The following is an 18,012-nucleotide window of genomic DNA, read 5'->3' as shown; positions in this document are numbered from 1 at the left end:
ATTTGAATGGTATAGAAAGCAATTATTCCTTTCAACGTATTACTTTTGTTAAAACTTTTTTAAAAAAGATTTTATTTATTCATGAAAGACACACAGAGAGAGGCAGAGGCATAGACAGAGGGAGAAGCAGGCTCCTCACAGGGAGCCTAATGTGGGACTTGATCCTAGAACCCGGGATTATGCCCTGAACCTAAGGCAGATGCTCAGCCGCTGAGCCACCCAGGTGTCCCAACTGTTGTTAAAACTTGTTAGAAAGTGGAATGTCTAATTTTTTTTCCCATTGACTTATCTATCTTGTACGGAAGTTCTTTCATTCCAGAGAACTAAATAAACAATGTTGTAAAATGTCTAATTATGGTTTGTGCAGGTGCTGTCTCTTGGGTCCAGACTGCCTGGTTGGTGGGTGATTAACCAATCCAAACATTCCTGCCAACCAGTGACACCTGCAGCTCTGCAGGGAAAAGAGGGAGAGAGGAACTAGATGCAGGTGATGGGGTGGGAGGGAGGTTGAATTTGGTAAGAGGACACTTGCCTATGTGAGCTGGGTGCTATGAGGTACCTACTATTCTTGCCAGAGGGGTGTGTGTGTATGTATGAAATGCAGCTTAAAGGTGTCAGTATGTTTATATGAAACTATGGATTTTATGAAAGTCAAATGCCTGAAAGTCAGGATTGTGTACATTGCATTGATGAATGTGCCATTTGGTTTACCTAATCACCACAATGGGAAATGTGTCAGTGCAGTGTAGCCTTACATTTTTGTATGTCCAATTATTCCCATCCCACATTTGGAGAGTCATATCTTTGAGAGATGAAGAGTGGGCATGTGGCCCGCCCCTCCCCGCCTTTTTTTCATGTTTGATTATTTATATCTTGACAGTTTTTTTTTTTAATGTTACTTTTGCTAACCCTTTATCCTCTTAGCTCATTTACCAAGCTGGTAGCTGAACAGCCATCAGAAGATTTGACTATAATAAGTTTTTCATAAAAGTAGCTTCTTAAAATCTATATTTAACTCATTTCTACTTGGTTCTAAAGGGACTTATTTTGTGGTCCATTTTTGTAGGCGATATAATAGATTTGACTGATTTTTGTAGTTCTGTTTTACAGAAGCTATCTTTCAGTCTTATGAAGAAGACAATTCTTTTGTGTGGGATTGAGTTAAGAGGGTGATTTCAAGTCATAATTATGATGGTAATTAGATAAATGAGTATTTTAGACTTGAATTTTAAGGGAAGTTGGAAATACTTATTAAGAGGTAGATAAAGGAACCCCCTCAGTGGCTCAGCGGTTGAGCATCTGCCTTCAGCTCAGGGCGTGATCCTGGGGTCCCAGGATTGAGTCCCGCATCGGGCTCCCTGCATGGAGCCTGCTTCTACCTCTGCCTATGTCTCTGCCTCTCTGTCTCTCATGAATAAATAAATAAAATCTTTTTTTTAAAGAGGTGGATAAAATAAGTTAGCACTCTGAAAAGGATCTAGAGGACCTAATGACTATATGATCTGTTGATTATTAATGGGTCTGAGGTAGGGCAAGCCCTAATCTCAGGTCTTGGTTTTATAGATAGGAAAGAGGGCTTGTTTTATGGTTGCTTTCTCTTTGGTTTATCACTAGACTGGCAAAAAGCAGTTCATGGCTTTTTCAAGGACTGTAATCAAACTCCTTTCTTTGTAGCTCCTTCTCTTCTGCCAAAGCACTTCTTTAGCTGCTATTTTTGGTCAACTTACATTTCTCTGTAAAAGACAAAATGGGTTCATCTAACAGGCATCAGGAATATTACTTGCTTACTTGGAATTTTAATCTTTAGGAGGGCTGATTTATTTGTGTCCTAGGAGTACTTTGTTTGGATTCATGGAGTTTTGAGATCCAGTCTTGCCTGTAACTGATTAATATGATTAGTATTAGTATGTTACTGTGTGCTCTTGGGCTTGGTTATCTCATCCTACCAGGCAGGATTGTTGTGATTAAATGAAGTAGAGGACTTAATTTCTTAGCACAGTAAGAGATAGTGACCTTCACTGTAAGCCTTTATTTGTTTTCCTTAAACTCAAAATTTACTGTTGGCATTAACAGGGGCAGATGGACTACAAGCATTGCAGCAGTGTTTCCCAACTGTATTCCACATTTAGTGGGTGTTGCACTACATAAATAAAATAATAGATAACCTATGATGGACATAAAAAGTCAAGTGGATAGATACTACATCTTCCTTTTGGAGATTTACTATGCATGATAATATATTAAAGGACTTGAGAAATTCTGCTGTAAAAAATGTTTCTTTTTTAAACAAAGATAAACTGAATTGGTCCTTAAGCCTTTCCTTTGAAAGCACTGATTTTAGAGAATATTGATATTCCATACAGCACGATTTGTGAAGCACTGCTTTAGGGTAATAATTTTGAAGATCACTTGGTAATAGAATTCTCTATACCAAGAGGCTCTGCGAGATATATGTATAGTATCATACTAGTGATAGGTAATGCTTACAGTGGAAATTTATGAAATTTAAACAAAAGGAATACTGTTTTATTTTTTTTTAATTTTTTTAAAAAGATTTTATTTATTTATCCACGAGAGAGAGAGAGAGAGAGAGAGACAGACAGACAGAGACATAGGCAAGGGAGAGAAGCAGGCTCCGTGCAGGGAGCCTGACGTGGGACTTGATCCCGGGTCTCCAAGATCACGCCCTGGTCCGAAGGTGGCACTAAACCGCAGAGCCACACTGCCCAGTATTCCTGGGGCTGCCCAGGAATACTGCTTTAAATTCCATCCTTTGTGGCATTTATTGGCTACATCTTATGACAAAATATTAAAATTCACCCCCAGAAAAGTTACTCAATGATAGTTAGCAACCTATATCAGAGGGAATTTATAGTGGTTTTATTTTTTTAACTGTTGAGATGATTATTAATAGAGCTTTATAAGTTATAAAAATCTGGGTCTGAGCACTCAGTTTGTTCATTTTCATTATAATCATGTTCTTTCTTTAGATTTCTGATTGATATTCTTGTTTCTCACTAATTTTATGTTCCTCATGAACAGAATTACATAGAAAGAGTTGGATATTTGGGCTCATGTTATTCTAACTAAAACCCTTTTGTGTTTTTTGGTTTCCATCTCAGAGGACACATTCCTAACTATTTAAAGAAGGTTACACATGTGGAAATACTGAATCTCTTATAGTAGGGTGCCACGTGGTTGAACTTGCTAATGTATTTGCCAGGTGATTATATTTTTATAATATAGTGGTGTAGAAATCAGACCCAGTCGTATTTTCTATTTATAGTTCAATATGCAGAAGTGGAATAGGCACTAATATTTGTTGAATGAATACGTGGAAGAATAAATAAAACCTAATGGTGATAGGGCTTGTGGAGGTAAGTAAACTTAATTATTACTGAAAATATTACAGATAATTTGAGGGATACAGTATAGTACAGTGGAAAGAACACTGGACCAGGAGTCAGAAATCCAAGTTCTAATTCCAGATCTGAAGGCGGATAGTCATGGGACCTTATACAAGTCTCTAGATCTTGTTTTCTCATTGGTAAAAGGGGGGGGGTCATAATAATCACTCCTGCCTAGTTCATAAGTTGTTGGAATAAAATGAATCATTAAGAAAATGCTTTACAATTATAAATCTACAAAATCAGATTTTTTTCCCCTCTCCATGCCTAGCACAGTACTGGTATAGATTTTCTCTTTTCATACTGAAAAGGAGAGTAAACAGCACAGTCCAGGACTGATTCTTGGAGTGCTCACAGATTGTTGGGGGATAGGAGGAGGAAGAGGAACCTGCAAAAGAGAAGCAAAGACCAAGGAGGAAAGAGGAGAATCAGGAAGGTATAGTTTTATACTTTCCAGACATAATTTTCACTAAGTTTTGCTTATACTCTTTGGGAAAGGGATAGTTAATACTCAGCAAATAGTTTTTGATTTAATTTTCTGAACTCCGCCTGAGTAAATCCCCCACCCCCTTCACATGAGAAGTATTTGAGGGTGAAGAGAAGTTCTTATAAGCTTAAATTAAAGACCTTCACTTAGGTAGTTTAAGAATACTTAAGCTTTGGTTTTCTGAATTTTCTATACTGTGAATAATTGATTTTCATGAAAACATTAAAAGTCCCTCAGCTGTTCTTGACGGCTTCGGGGATGCCACTGTGGTGTGGATAGCAAGCCTCCAGTGTCAGGAAAGGGTCTAGGATAAAGTGCTTCCCAACCCACTGCTTAGCATACTGCTGTTGTTTGATATACTAGAAGTTTGGGAAATACAACCCTCCTTCTCTTCTCCACTCTGCATTTCCTCCTTGCCCCTCCCAGGTAACCCCCAGTTACACATTTTGTAAGACTGTGCACTCTGGGAAGATGTGAAGGCAGGGGCTTTGCTCGCCATTGTAGCAGCCGCACAGAGAACTCCGTGAGCCACTGAGACTACAGATGACAAATCATAATCAAATTGGTTATTTCCCGATAAGATGATTTTAAAATTGTGGGTATGGGCACCTGGCTGGCTCAGTCAGAAGAGTGTGCAACTCTTGATCTTGCAGTTATGGGTTTGAGCCCCACGTTGGGTGAAGAGATTACTAAAAATAAATAAATAAACTTAAGAAAATTTTTGGATATTGTTAGGGATGGCTAATGTAATTTTGCTTATGCAATATACTTATATTTGATTTCCAGGAATGGCTTACCTGAAGAAAAATCCAAAATGTGATACTTCTAATTGCACTCCAAATCAGGAAATAATTCTTTGGCCACAAAAAAATCATTTGCTTGTGTAGAGGAAGATTATTTAAAATAGTAAGATATCTTCATATGTTTACAAAGTGATTGAGTTGTAAATTAGTAAATCTTATCAATTTTCCACAAAAGAAAACGTGTAGAATGCCAAGTGCACCTGAATAAACTTTGTTGCCAGTGATCATATGTTGACTGTTATTGGTGGGTAGATTATTAGTGGATTGATTATTTCTGACTTCTCATTAGCATATTTTACAAAAATTTAAGAAAAACTCATAGTAACCAAAATTAAATCATTAATTATGTGAAACACTATCATAGTTTTAGAAAGGTATGTGTGTATTGGGGGTGTTAGTATTTGAAAGTAATAGCTAAAATTCAGTATTTGAGGGTGCCTGGGTGGCTCAGTCTGTTAAGCATCTGCCTTCAGCTCAGGTCATGATCCGGGGGTCCTGGGATCAAATCCCATATTGGGCTCCCTGCTCCCTGGGGAGCCTGCTTCTCCCTCTTCCCCTCCTTCTGCTGTGCTCTCTCTCTGTCAAATAGATAAATAAAATATAAAAAAAATAAAATTCAGTATTTGAATAATTTTATGGTCATTAGTTCTAGCCTTTTATTCTTTTTTTTAATTTTATTTATTTATTTATGATAGTCACACACACACACAGAGAGAGAGAGAGAGAGAGAGAGAGAGAGAGAGAGAGGCAGAGACATAGGCAGAGGGAGAGGCAGGCTCCATGCACCGGGAGCCCGATGTGGGATTCGATCCTGGGTTTCCAGGATCGTGCCCTGGGCCAAAGGCAGGCACTAAACCGCTGTGCCACCCAGGGATCCCTAGCCTTTTATTCTAAATCTGTGTTGTCTAATACAGTAAGGATCAATCATGTGGCTATTTTTATTTAAATTAATTTAAATGAAATAAAATAAAAAATTCAGTTATTCAGTTGCATTAGTCATGTTTCAGGTTCAGTAGCAATGCACATGCATGTGGCCAAGGGTACTGTGTTGAACAGTGCAGATAAGGAACATTTCTTTCTTTCCATGATCAAAGAAAGTTCTGTTGGACAGCAGCACTATTCTAAATTAGTGAAAAGTACCAAGAGATTTCACCAAATTTATATATCTTGAAAACTGGAGAATAAAGTGGTAAGAAATTGGAAACCTTACCTGTCTGGAATTCTTAGGTGGGACCTCTCAAGATAGTTAAATTCTCTGATAAGGGAGAAAAGGAATGAACTTTTTATTATGAAGTTCTTGCCGTGTTCTGATTTGATGTCCATCAGAGCCAGTCAGGCAGGGCATTTTATTCCCCATATTGTAGAGGAGATCAAGCCTGTAAGTGGAGGAACTGGAATTTGATCCCAGATTTGTCTGACTCTAAATCGTTTATTTTTTTGTTTTTGTTTTGGACCTCAGGAGTAGTGTTGATTGGATCATAATCTTCAGTTCATCAATCGGTTACCAGTCAGTAAAGACATTTTTCTTCCTCTCACCCATAGGCAAATATTTTAATGTGTTTGATATATCTTTTGTCTTTGCAAAATGCATATTGTACCATCTAGTTCATGAATTTTACATTTACATAGATGGTATTATGTGTCTAATGTGAGACTTTCCCACTCTTCAAAGCTGTTTGATGATTTAAACACCTAGCCTTCTTCTTTTCATAAGTTTTGTGAAGAAATCTTCCTTAATGGTGTTAATACTTTTTGGCTTTGTAATTAGAGAGGTCTGAAACAATCCCCCATCTTTCTTTTTGCTCAGGAAATATTGATAGGATTATTTGTCCCTGAATGCTGTATGTGATTCTAAGTTACATTTGTTTTTTTCTTTACCATTTGGTGGTCAGTGATTACTTCTCACAGATATTGGTGTGTCTGAGCATTGTGGCTGCTTTTTTTTTGAATTGAAATTTTTTATTGAGCCAATTGTAGACTCACAGTTGTAAGACATAATACAGAGTCATCCTTTCTATACTTTGTTTGGGTACAGCTACTTTTTTTTGCTTCTGTTTTTATATGTATGCTGGGAAGGGCGATAGACAAGCTTGTTAGAAATGTCAAGTAAGGGCAGCCCAGGTGGCTCAGCGGTTTAGCACCACCTTCAGCCCAGGGCCTGATCCTGGAGACCTGGGATCTAGTCCCACATCGGCTCCCTGCATGGAGCCTGCTTCTCCTTCTGCCTGTGTCTCTGCCTCTGTCTCTCTCTCTCTCTCTCTGTCATGAACAAATAAATAAAAAAAAAAAAAGAAAAAGAAAAAGAAAAAAGAGTGAAGCCAGGGCATTCTCTTGTGAATGTAATCCATGAACTTTAGTATGTGGGCTTTTTTTTTTTTTTTTAAGCTGCCTTTTTCTTAAATTTTTAGCATGTGTTTCAGATGGTGGTGAAGTTATTATATAGCTGAGTTCTTTGTAGGTGATATAATTCAGTGTTTCTTTGAAAATTAGTGTAATTATACAAAGGTGGAATCTTAAAAATTTTGGTAATGGTGAAATATTTCTGTGTATGTTTTGTTTTAGGTTGTTTCACGAAGAAATCCAGAGGATGTCCAGGAGGTAACATGTTTACACATATGAAAATTTTATTTTATATATTTGACAAAAATTTAATAAATGCTTTGTTGAGAAAACTAAATTGTTAGTATGTCTGTCTTTGTGTTTATGTGTTTGGAGGTTATCCTTAGCTCACAAGACAGTAGTGTAAGTTTCTTATTTCAGACTTACTAAGTACATGTTAAGTTTTAGTAGGTGTTAAGTTATACAAAGAAGAATTTAAGGAATCATAGTGCTGTTTAATAATGTGATAATGTTTTTGATAACTAACATTTGTAAGATTTTAGTATTAAGAGTTCTTATCTATTTCAAAATCATGATAACTTTAATAAAAATGAAAAGTATTTGGTAACTAGTATTAATTTTAAAGACCATAATAATAAATTTTGGATTCCTGTCTACTGTCACTTTTATATTGAGTTGACATGTTGACACTTTGGAAAACTGTTTTGGGTATAGATGTCTGTTTCTTTTCTAAATTTGTAGTTCTTTTCAGACTCTTTCTCTCTAAAATGATACCAGCTTATCATGTTTTTGCTTAAAACTATGGAATTCTTTATTTGTAATTACTTTGTGCTTGTTATATACCTTTGGGAATCCTAACTGAGGAGCTTGCTTGTTTTAACGTTTTTTGATTTACTTTCATGTTGGTACCTGCTCATTTACATCAAGATTAGAAGGATATGTGTTGGGGATTTTTTTTTTTCTTACTAAAAGTGTTTTAAAAGACATAAATTGACAGTCTTGATTCTGCAACAGTTTTCCCCCCATTTGAATTTTAACGTCTTTAGGTGGAGTATGTATTTTCTAACAAGCCCCACTATTCTTTATTTAATAAACCTGGCTTGATTCATACATTTAAATTGTTTGGTACTGGTTGGTTTGAGTGTGTGACATCAAGTTTAGACCATATTTGAACTTTTATACATTAGCATTTCTGCTATATTTGATCCAATATTTGAGTTCAATGAAACACAATTTTAAAAGATTTTGTACTGTTTTTCTCAGGGGCTTTAAGATATTTCATTTTTCCTTCTCAATAACCAGGAAGAGAATATTGTAATATAGTTATTTGGAAAGAAAAGGATATATCTATTTCTGTATCTATATCTTTCCCAAATGGAAGTGAAAATAATTTGCACCATTGTATAAAGTACTCTCTCTACTTAAATGTCTATTGGTTAGTATGAACTTTCTTTAGAATTCTTCTAAATATGTTGAATTAATAGTCAGTACAGGCTGTTGTGCTGTTAAATTAAAGATGGGTTGTGTTTCCTTTGAATACATTGTCTGATTGCTCTGCTGTAGTTTGTAGCTTGATGTTCCCGTTTTCCAGGGAGAATCCTGAACCAACCTATCCATGAACATACTCTCTGCCATTTCCTTAATCCTTTTTTGGGGAAAACTCTTTTATAATAACAACTGTTGGTGAACCATTCATCAGAAAACTCTTGTAAGTGTCCTTTAGTTAGATGATTGCATGGTCCTTTGTTAGAAATGGTATAAAGATTTTAAAAAATGTCTTCTGTCTCACCGGCTTCTTGAAATATAGAATAACCTTGAAATTGTAATTCTCTAGCTTCTCATGTATTTCATTCAAACATGGGAATTCTCATTTAGGAGAGAAATTTGCTACCTAGAATTTGTTTCTGTTTCCTTTTCCTTTTCCTTTCTTTCTCCTGTTAACGGATTCATTAAGGTACTGCTTTAGAATTTAGTCAGGCTTCCCAAGAGCTATTGAGGATTAAAGATGTCATGTTAGTTTAACCAAATATAGGGCTAATAATATGCTATCCTTATAAAATCCAGAGATGTTTTGCTGGTTTTCTTTTATAGATATGTTTGAACACCTTGACGCATGCTACCAAGTAGCAGTGTTTTCTTCCTAAGAATGCTGAAATACTCACATGGAGTAAATAATTTAAAATTATCCAGAATTTCTTTTACAAAATTTTATCCTTAGAAATTCCCTTTAAATTTTTATTTATTAAGAGCAGCATGGGGTGGGGTGCCTGTGTGGCTCAGTTGGTTAAGCATCTGCCTTTGGCTCAGGTCATGATCTTGGGGTCTTGGCATCAAGTCCAGCATCAGGCTCCCTGTTTAGTAGAGAGCCTACTTCTCCCTCTTCCTCTGCTGCTCCCACTGCTTGTGCTTTCTCTGTCAAATAAATTAATAAAATCTTAAAAAAAAAAAAAAACAGCAGCATAGGAAACTCTGAGGGGAACAGCAGCAGTTAATGTGGTCTCTCATACAGTAGATTTTCTAAAGCATGAACACCTGAAGAAGGGCAAAGAAAGAACTAGAGATGTTGTGCCCTCCCTCCCGTACCTTTTTAGAAAAATAACCTATAACTCTGTTTCTCTATAGGTAGTAGATTTCACTGATGGAATTTGGGAAAAGGAGAAGAACTGAAATAGAACTTTTCTATGTATCATGTCAGAAATCTGTTAAGTCATTTCATAAATAAAATAGTTTGATAAAAACCATTTGAGAACACTTAAAATGTGTCAAGATAAAGAAAAGGCTCTTGGAAAAGGGAGAAAGAAAATATGTAAGCAAATATGGTAGTGATGCTGGTTATAAGAAAAGATGATCCAGCAATTTTAAAATACTGTATGAGAGGACAAATTTAATTAATTGGTTTTGCTTATGGGATCTGAAGGTTTTTGCTATCATTAAGTGAAATTATCTGAAAAGAAAACATTTTTTGCAAAAATTATTTAAGGATGTTTTTAATGAAAGTTAAGCTTTTACTAAATACATATATGATCGTCACTGAATTAATTTTTAATTGAGGAATTCTATACAGAGTAACTTTAATGAATATGAAAGTTCTGCAGGAATTGGTTCAACAGAAAATGGTTATACAACTTTTTTTTCTAATAGGAAAGAATTACCCGAGAATTTCTGCATGCGTCTTTTGGGACTTTGTATATAGTCCAGTTATAAACATCGGTACTGCTAATGTAATGGAAGTGTGCTTTTGTTCACTTTTCCATTTTGAAGATTTCTAGAAATGTCCAAGGTTAAAGGAGTACAAAGAAAAGGAGGCAATAGATGGTGACACTTGGTGATGCTTTGGTTTCCTGCATTTCTTGAGGGTTTATGTTTATTCTTAGATATTTGATTTTGTAGTTCTTGTGTTGAGAATAAAGAGAATGTGAGTGAATAAATTAGGCATGATGAAAAAGTTTTACCTTAGAGGCTCTAATTCTTACTCTGACATACTATATACTAGTTTATAGACCATGTTGTTGTTATTATTGTGATTAAGTTACTGACTTTTTTCCCTTAAGTTACTCTGCCTTTATTTAAAAATGACCCTAACTAGAAATTTTATCTGCAGATTTGTTTCCATGAGCTACAGTCTTTTGAATAGCTCTCATGTCTAGTTTATAATGGTTTTAAGGGTGGCGTTTATCTTATGTAAGGTTACTTTCACAAGCCCATCACCCATTTCTTCCTTAAGCCTTTGGCAGCGAGGTACCACCACTATTTGATCTATTTTAGAAATATAAAAATAGCACTTTTTTTTCTCCCATGACAGAATTATTTTCATGTATCAAAATTAAATATTATAAAGAAACAAAAAATATGAAAATTAAGGTCATTTGTAATCTCATTTGTCTTGAGAATGTTTACTTTTCAGGTGTTGGTTTGGCTTTCTTAGTTATTCATTCTTTTTGCTCTTTTGCTGGGACTGTTGGTTCTTTGTTACCAGCTTTTGTTTCATTCACTTCCATTTTAAAATAAAGTCTTTTCTTCCATCCAGGTGGTCTGTCTCATGGCACAACCGAGCTTCTTAAACACTTACTTTGCACTTGGTTTTCTCTTCTTACTTCTGGCTGACCTCTCAGCATTAAGGTTCCCCATCATTTTGTCCTTAGACTCCTTGCCTTGCTACAAATGCTAAGAGAGCTTTCTTGAGTGATTGCCACCTCTGTGATGATTCCCAAATGAATAATACATCTTGCTTAGTTCTCACTCTTTAACTCCAAATCTGTGTCAGATAGGTCTAAAACTGAATTTTGTTCTTAAAAGTTTCCTCTCCCTCTTTCTTTACCTTAGAGAATGGGCACTGCCATTTATCCAATTGCAAAAGCCCAACTTCTAGTGATTATATTTGGCATCTCACTCTCCTTTTAAAAACTTCATCCCCAGTCTTGTCTCTCTCTCTTTTTGTTGGTCTAATCACTACTTGCCTTCAGTATAGGTGCTCCTTTCATAACACCCTTGGGCTTCCCTTGTCTGTATTAATCATACCATCTTGTGATGCAGTTGTTACTGTGTTGGCTTGTCCTGCCCAACCAGACTGGAAGTCATGGAAGGCAGGGGCTGTGTTTCTCATTTCTTCATCCTTTGTGCTAACACAGAGCCTGGCACAGAATAGAGACATGAAAACTTGTTTTGGTGATTATTTTTGTTGTTGAGTAAATGAATAAAAGGAAGCGTCAGAAGGAAGCAGTTTAAATTAATTCATGTTATAATCTTTTTAGTCTCCTAGAATTGTAACTGTAGTAAAAACAAAAAGCTCGTCATGGTAGAATTTTTGGTAGTATGATAAAGTTTAGTGAAGGATTTCTTATATCCAGAGAGTAAATTTTTTGACGAGAGTCTCTTAAATCCCACTAGATTACCTGCTTGGCCTAAGATTTGCTTATTACTGTTAGCAGACATTCTGAGTTTGTTAAGTGAGGCAGTTAGGTTTTTTTTAGAAGCAGAGGCCCTAGTATACCAGGTAATGAATTTAAAACTCAGTTTTACCCTATTTTGTGGAGACTAAGGGGCTGAATCAATGATATCACAGTCATGTGTCAAATCTGTTTTCTTTATAAAAGTTTTTTTTTCTAATTTAATCTGATTAAGGTTAAAAAGTAATTCAAATTGGGCAGCCTGGGTGGCTCAGTGGTTTAGCGCCACCTTTGGCCCAGGGCGTGATCCTGGAGACCCGGGATCGAATCTCATGTTCTGGCTCCCTGCATGGAGCCTGCTTCTCCCTCTGCCTGTGTCTGTCTTTCTCATGAATAAATAAATAAAATCTTAAAAGGAAAAAAGTAATTCAAATTAATGGACGTAAACTTTTATGTATTATATAATCTAGATGACTTATTTTCTGTTTGAATTATACTAGTTTTACCGGTATTTAGGATTCATCTTGTCTTAAATCCTTATTATTACTTTAAACTGAGATTTGTGAAATAAGATTTATGAAATGTTAAGGTTAATTGCTACATAGACATTTCTTTTTCAGTATTATTTAGTTTATGTTTAAAAATTGTTTAGGAGTGCCTACATGGCTCAGTCAGTTAAGCATCTGATTATTGATTTCAGCTCGGGTTATGATCTCAGGGTGGTAAGATCAGACTCTGCATTGGGCTGTGTGCTCTGGGTGGAGTTGGCTTGGATTCTCTCTCTCCCTCTCCTTCTGTGTGTCCCGCACCCCCCCGCCCCACCCTGGACTTGGGCATGTACTCTTTTTCTCTAAAAAAAAAAAAATTGTCTAAATTAATTTGCATTTATAAATATCTTGTTTCTGAAGTAGAATATGTATTTTGACATCTAGCTCATTTCCAGGCCAATCATAATTGATTTTTGAAGAGGTTAAGTGGCGGTTTAGGTGGTATAGACCTTCTTTGTACCAGGTTGAATATTTTTCCAAGAAAACAGTATTTGTGTGAAATGAAATTTAATAAGCAAAACAGAAAACTTAGAGAAAGAGTTGCTGCTTTTTATTTTTAAAATTAATATTATTATTTAATCTCAGTTAACCATATTGGTTAGAACATATATTTATTTGCCTTTGCATGACAATTTTGGGCACTTTTATGAAAATATTTTTTGTTGTTCAGATATCTGAACCTACGTAGTTTCACTACGAGATACACATTTGATTTTTCTTTTTCTTTAGATAATCGTATGGAAGAGATACAGTGACTTTAAGAAACTACACAAAGAACTATGGCAAATTCACAAAAACTTATTCCGACATTCAGAATTGTTTCCTCCATTTGCTAAAGGAATAGTGTTTGGTAAGTGATTATTTTGAAATTGTGATTTTAAAAAGTGCTGTTTGGCTAATTGTGTGTATATGCTGAACCCTGAAGTACTGTACAATGAAGTCAGGTGCACTTACTAAGATCATTCACATCATGCAGCAAGCACTTGAAGTTGTTTTTTCATGTTCTTGGTGTAGGTTTGTTAATTCTGAATGCATTTACTCTTTCCTTCTGTGAAACAGCACAGCTTCAACTCCAGCCAGTCAAGCAAATTAAAAAACCCCCAACATGTAGGACATGATGATGAGATGATATTGAATTATTCTTATAGTTCTGAAATTTGGGGATTTTTAAAAGTTACATTTTTTTCTGACACCTTCCTTATAATATGAATGGTTATAGTTTGAGGCACACAGCCAGGCCAGATACAGACATTTTAGAGTGGTGTTCTGGATATGTTATTGATTGAGTCACAACTGTTCGATTCATGGCTTCACAAAATTTTAACAGAAAACTGAGGCACAGAGATTCCTAGTACTCTGCTCTGCTTGCTCTGTGCTGCCAGCGGTGTGTGTGTGTGTGTGTGTGTGTGTGTGTGTGTGTGTGTCTACCTCACCCTCTAGCAGATTTTGTTGCCAGTTCCTATCTGCAGCTTTCTGCCTTTTACTCTTGGCATGCTGGCACCATAGTAGAGAGTTTCCTGCTTATCGTTCCTGGCCTGCAGGTTCTTGTCCATCAACTTTGGCCTTTCTGTTATAGAACAGCTTTGGCTGGAGTAACCCAGCTAACTTCTCTCATTTAGTGTACCAGACCCACACTATCTCCAGTGAGATGTAAACTCTAGCCTTGGGAAGGAGGTGCCCCTTCCAACAATTGCCTTTGTTTCTCTCCCTCAACATGGGATATTTCATAGAGTTCTCTGCTCTTGCCTCTTAGTAGTTAATCCTGTGCAAATAGTTGATAATTCTTTTTTTTTTTTTTTTTTAAGATTTTATTTATTCATGAGAGACACACAGAGAGAGGCAGAGGGAGAAGCAGGCTCCCTTTGGGGAGCCTGATGGGGACTTGATCTCAGGACCCCGGGATCACGACCTGAGCCAAAGGCAGGTGCTCAACCACTGAGCCACCTAGGTGCTCTAATAATTCTTTATAAGACTTTCCCTGTACAAACTGCTCTGTGGATTCCATTTTCTGGCTGGACGCTGGCTGCCACAAAGACCACTATCTGGGCAGTAGACAGGCTCATTGCAAGTTGCTTCTAACATTCTTTCAGCAGCTAGTGTTAGGAAACATGATGCATTTCTGCACATTGGGTACATTATATACTTCCACCCATATATACATTTGCATACATACATATTTGTGTGATATATACTTTTATATATAGTACATCTACTATATTTTAGAATTGTTTATAATAGCTTTTGCCAAACAAATATTTTTTTTAAAGATCTATTTATTTATTTATGATAGACATAGAGAGGAGAGAGAGAGAGAGAGAGAGGCAGAGACATAGGAGGAGGGAGAAGCAGGCTCCATGCCGGTAGCCCGACGTGGGACTCGATCCCAGGACTCCAGGATCGCGCCCTGGGCCAAAGGCAGGCGCTAAACCGCTGAGCCACTCAGGGATCCCCGCCAAACAAATTTTTTATATTCAGTTCTATTCCTACCCCCTCCTCCCCCTAAGATTTTGGGTTTCTGTTCTTGATTAGAAATATCTTCTAGGGCAGCCCCAGTGGCGCAGCGGTTTGGCGCCGCCAGCAGCCCGGGGTGTGATCCTGGAGACCCGGGATCAAGTCCCACGTCGGGCTCCCTGCATGGAGCTTGCTTCTCCCTCTGCCTGTGTCTCTGCCTCTCTCTCTCTCTGGGTCTCTATGAATAAATAAATAAAATCTTAAAAAAAAAAAAAAAGAAATGTCTTCTAGTTCCTCATTTTTGAGGAAGTTCTAAGATGATTTTTAGAGCTTAAAAAAATTCTTCTTAATACCCGTGTGGAATTTATATTTGAATGGGATGCAGGATGATACTTCATTTTATGTTTCTTTTGGATGGATAGACATCTATTCCAAGATATTTATTAAATAATGTTTTCCCAATGAAATTGGTACCATCTTTTTTTAAAAAAGATTTTATTTATTTATTCATGAGAGAGAGAGGATGAGAGAGAGAGGGAGAGAGAGAGAGGCAGGCAGAGGGAGAAGCAGGCTCCATGCAGGAAGCCTGATACAGGACTCAATCCTTGGACTCCAGAATCATGCCCTGAGCCAAAGGCAGATGCTCAACCGGTGAGCCACCCAGGTTCCCAATACCGTCTTCATTATGTATTAACTTTTTATACGTTGCCACTAATTTAAAGTTCTTTTATGGCATTTATTTATTCTTATAGTAATACCTATTTCTATGTCATGTTGGTTTTTGTGCAGTGGCTTTAGAGAGTATGTTCTGATATCAGTTGTATTTCTCATTGACATTGGAGAAATTGCTGCCTTTTAAGATAGGCCTGTAATTCCTGGAGCTTTTACATTGGCAATTCTGAGAAGCCACTCCAGTTACCCATCTATTGCCAGTTTGTTTCAAGTCCCTTTCATTTTCTTTTACTCATTAATGGATTGTAGTCTAAGTATTTTTCCTTTACAGTGAGTATGCTATTCACAGTAGAGGTTGCTGGAGGAGGGGCATTGCAGGAGGGTAAGGGGCTTCTCTTCCTCCTTCCAGTGTGCTATGGTTTTATTTTTCTTTTTGTTCCTACTACACTGTTGCTAGAGGCATGTGCCTCACCCACACATCTAAATACAGTCTACTGACAAGCTTGCATCCGTAGCCAGTTTGGTAGCCACTTGGCTGAGTACACCAAGGCACCACAGCCCTAGTGGAGACTGGGCTTCTGATCCTCTAACTGCCTGAAAGTTGTTTCCTGTGCCCTGGGGACACTGTAGACCCCAGATCTCATTGCCCTGCAGGTGAAAAGGCTCCTGATGCCCTGTCTTCTCTGCATGCCTGTCTTGCCAGCCCTGGCCTGCCTTTACCCCTAAACAGCTTTCGTAACACAGACATTGTGTACCCAAGGCCTGGTGTTGCCTTGCTTGTGAGTGGGCTCCCAGCACTGTGATTCCCTCTTGTTGCTTGCCTGATTGTCTTGTCCTTTTGAACTCTGTGGGGGTTTTTCTCTCTTTCCTGGCAACCATAGGCCACCTCTGGCCTAGGGAACCCATCTAACTTCTCTCCCATCCAGTGGTTACAACCACATCTTCTCCAGGAAGATCCCAATCCCAACTTTGGGGAGGGGTTCCCTCTTCCAGGTTGTTCCTTTGGCACTTTCTTTTACCCTGGGGGTATTCCTTAGAATTTATAAGTTAACTGTTGTTGAATAGTCTTTGTATTAAGCTTTCCTTGCTCAAATTACCATGTGGATTTGATCTCTGGACTGAACCCTATTGATGCTCTCTTTAATTGAGGAAGAATTCTCGGTGATTTGAAATTATCCAATCTCCACCAGCTTGTAGTTTACCTGGAATAGTGATTTCTTCAGTCTGATTGCAGCATCACAGTATTCCCTGAGCTTTACACTTGTTTCCTTAGGATATTTTGCGTGTTTCACAACTTCTTGAGATCTGGGGACAAGAATACAAGACACATGGGGTTAGGCCCCTTGGCTCAGTGGTTTAGTGCCACCGTCAGCCCAGGGCGTGATCCTGGAGACCCGGGATCGAGTCCCACATCAGGCTGCATGGAGCCTGCTTCTCCCTCTGTCTGTGTCTCTGCCTCTCTCTTTCTCTCTCTCTCTCTGTGTGTGTGTGTGTCTCTCATAAAAAAAAAAAAAATCTTAAAAAAAAAAAAGAAACAGACACATGATAGTATAGTAATATCAATGGCATTTATGCCAGAATGAAGTGGCCCTCAAAAGCTTCTTGCTACAATTCTTTAATTTTAACAAATACTTAATATTAACAATTTATGATATATAATGATATCTTGAAATTTAAGTAATGTTGAGAGGTATCTTGGGTTCATAATTACAGAGGAAAGCATTTGTATTTTCTTAGGTGAAAAACAAGTGAGGGATGTGGACAACAGGTTAGTTGCAGTAGAACCCATTAGTTTTGATGGTACCATCAATTCATTTTGTTCCCCTATGAAGCATTGGGGGATCCGTAAACTTTTGTTAATCTTTGCATGCTTTGGCCTTTGAGCTCAGACATTCCATGGTATTCACATTTCTGGTGCCTTCTGTTCATTGTTATCCTTACTTTTTTTCCTTGACACTTTTTCTTATTAAAGTTGTAGTTACTTTATGTCATTGAACCTACTGCCTCATTTGATCGTGGTTCTGCTGCTATTAATAGAGTCCAACCATAATTATCCGGAAATTTTATAACACATTTAATTCAAGAAATATTTTAAAAATAGGCACTGTGGGTATGGTGATTCAGCTTCTGTCTTCTGAGAATCTTAGAGTCTTTTATAGCTGAAATAAGCATCATGATCTAGAAGTTCTGTAAAGGGAAGTGCTTTGATATGACATCCTTACTGTCAAGTTTTTAAGTTTTGTGACACTCTACTTTTTTTAAAAGATTTTTTTATTGAAGTATAGTTGACATATAATACGATGTGAGTTTCAGGTGTACAACATAGTGATTAAACATTTATGTACATTATAAAATCAATATAATGAGGCTAGTTACCGTCTATCACCATACAAAGTTATCGCAATATTATTGACTATA

The 18,012-nt window shown here is 37.0% G+C and overlaps 1 protein-coding gene across 5 annotated transcripts in view; it reads left to right on the top strand.

Annotated features, from left to right (window-relative positions):
• RPS6KC1 (ribosomal protein S6 kinase C1) overlaps positions 1–18,012 on the top strand; it is a 178,674-nt gene that overhangs the window by 9,115 nt on the left and 151,547 nt on the right. For 4 of the 5 annotated variants that reach the window (XM_055319065.1, XM_055319062.1, XM_055319064.1 and 1 more), the window contains exons 2-3: positions 7,260–7,295; positions 13,201–13,321. In XM_055319065.1, coding sequence (XP_055175040.1) covers positions 7,260–7,295; positions 13,201–13,321 — 157 coding nt within the window. The remainder of the gene's footprint in view (positions 1–7,259; positions 7,296–13,200; positions 13,322–18,012) is intronic. The other variant, XM_055319061.1, reaches the window with a different exon arrangement.

This window comes from Nyctereutes procyonoides, unplaced genomic scaffold (assembly GCF_905146905.1).
Source record: "Nyctereutes procyonoides isolate TBG_1078 unplaced genomic scaffold, NYPRO_anot_genome, whole genome shotgun sequence".
NCBI classification, from domain to species: domain Eukaryota; kingdom Metazoa; phylum Chordata; class Mammalia; order Carnivora; family Canidae; genus Nyctereutes; species Nyctereutes procyonoides.
The sequence above is the reverse complement of the archived record's forward strand: the minus strand, read 5'-3'. Positions and strand labels throughout refer to the sequence as shown.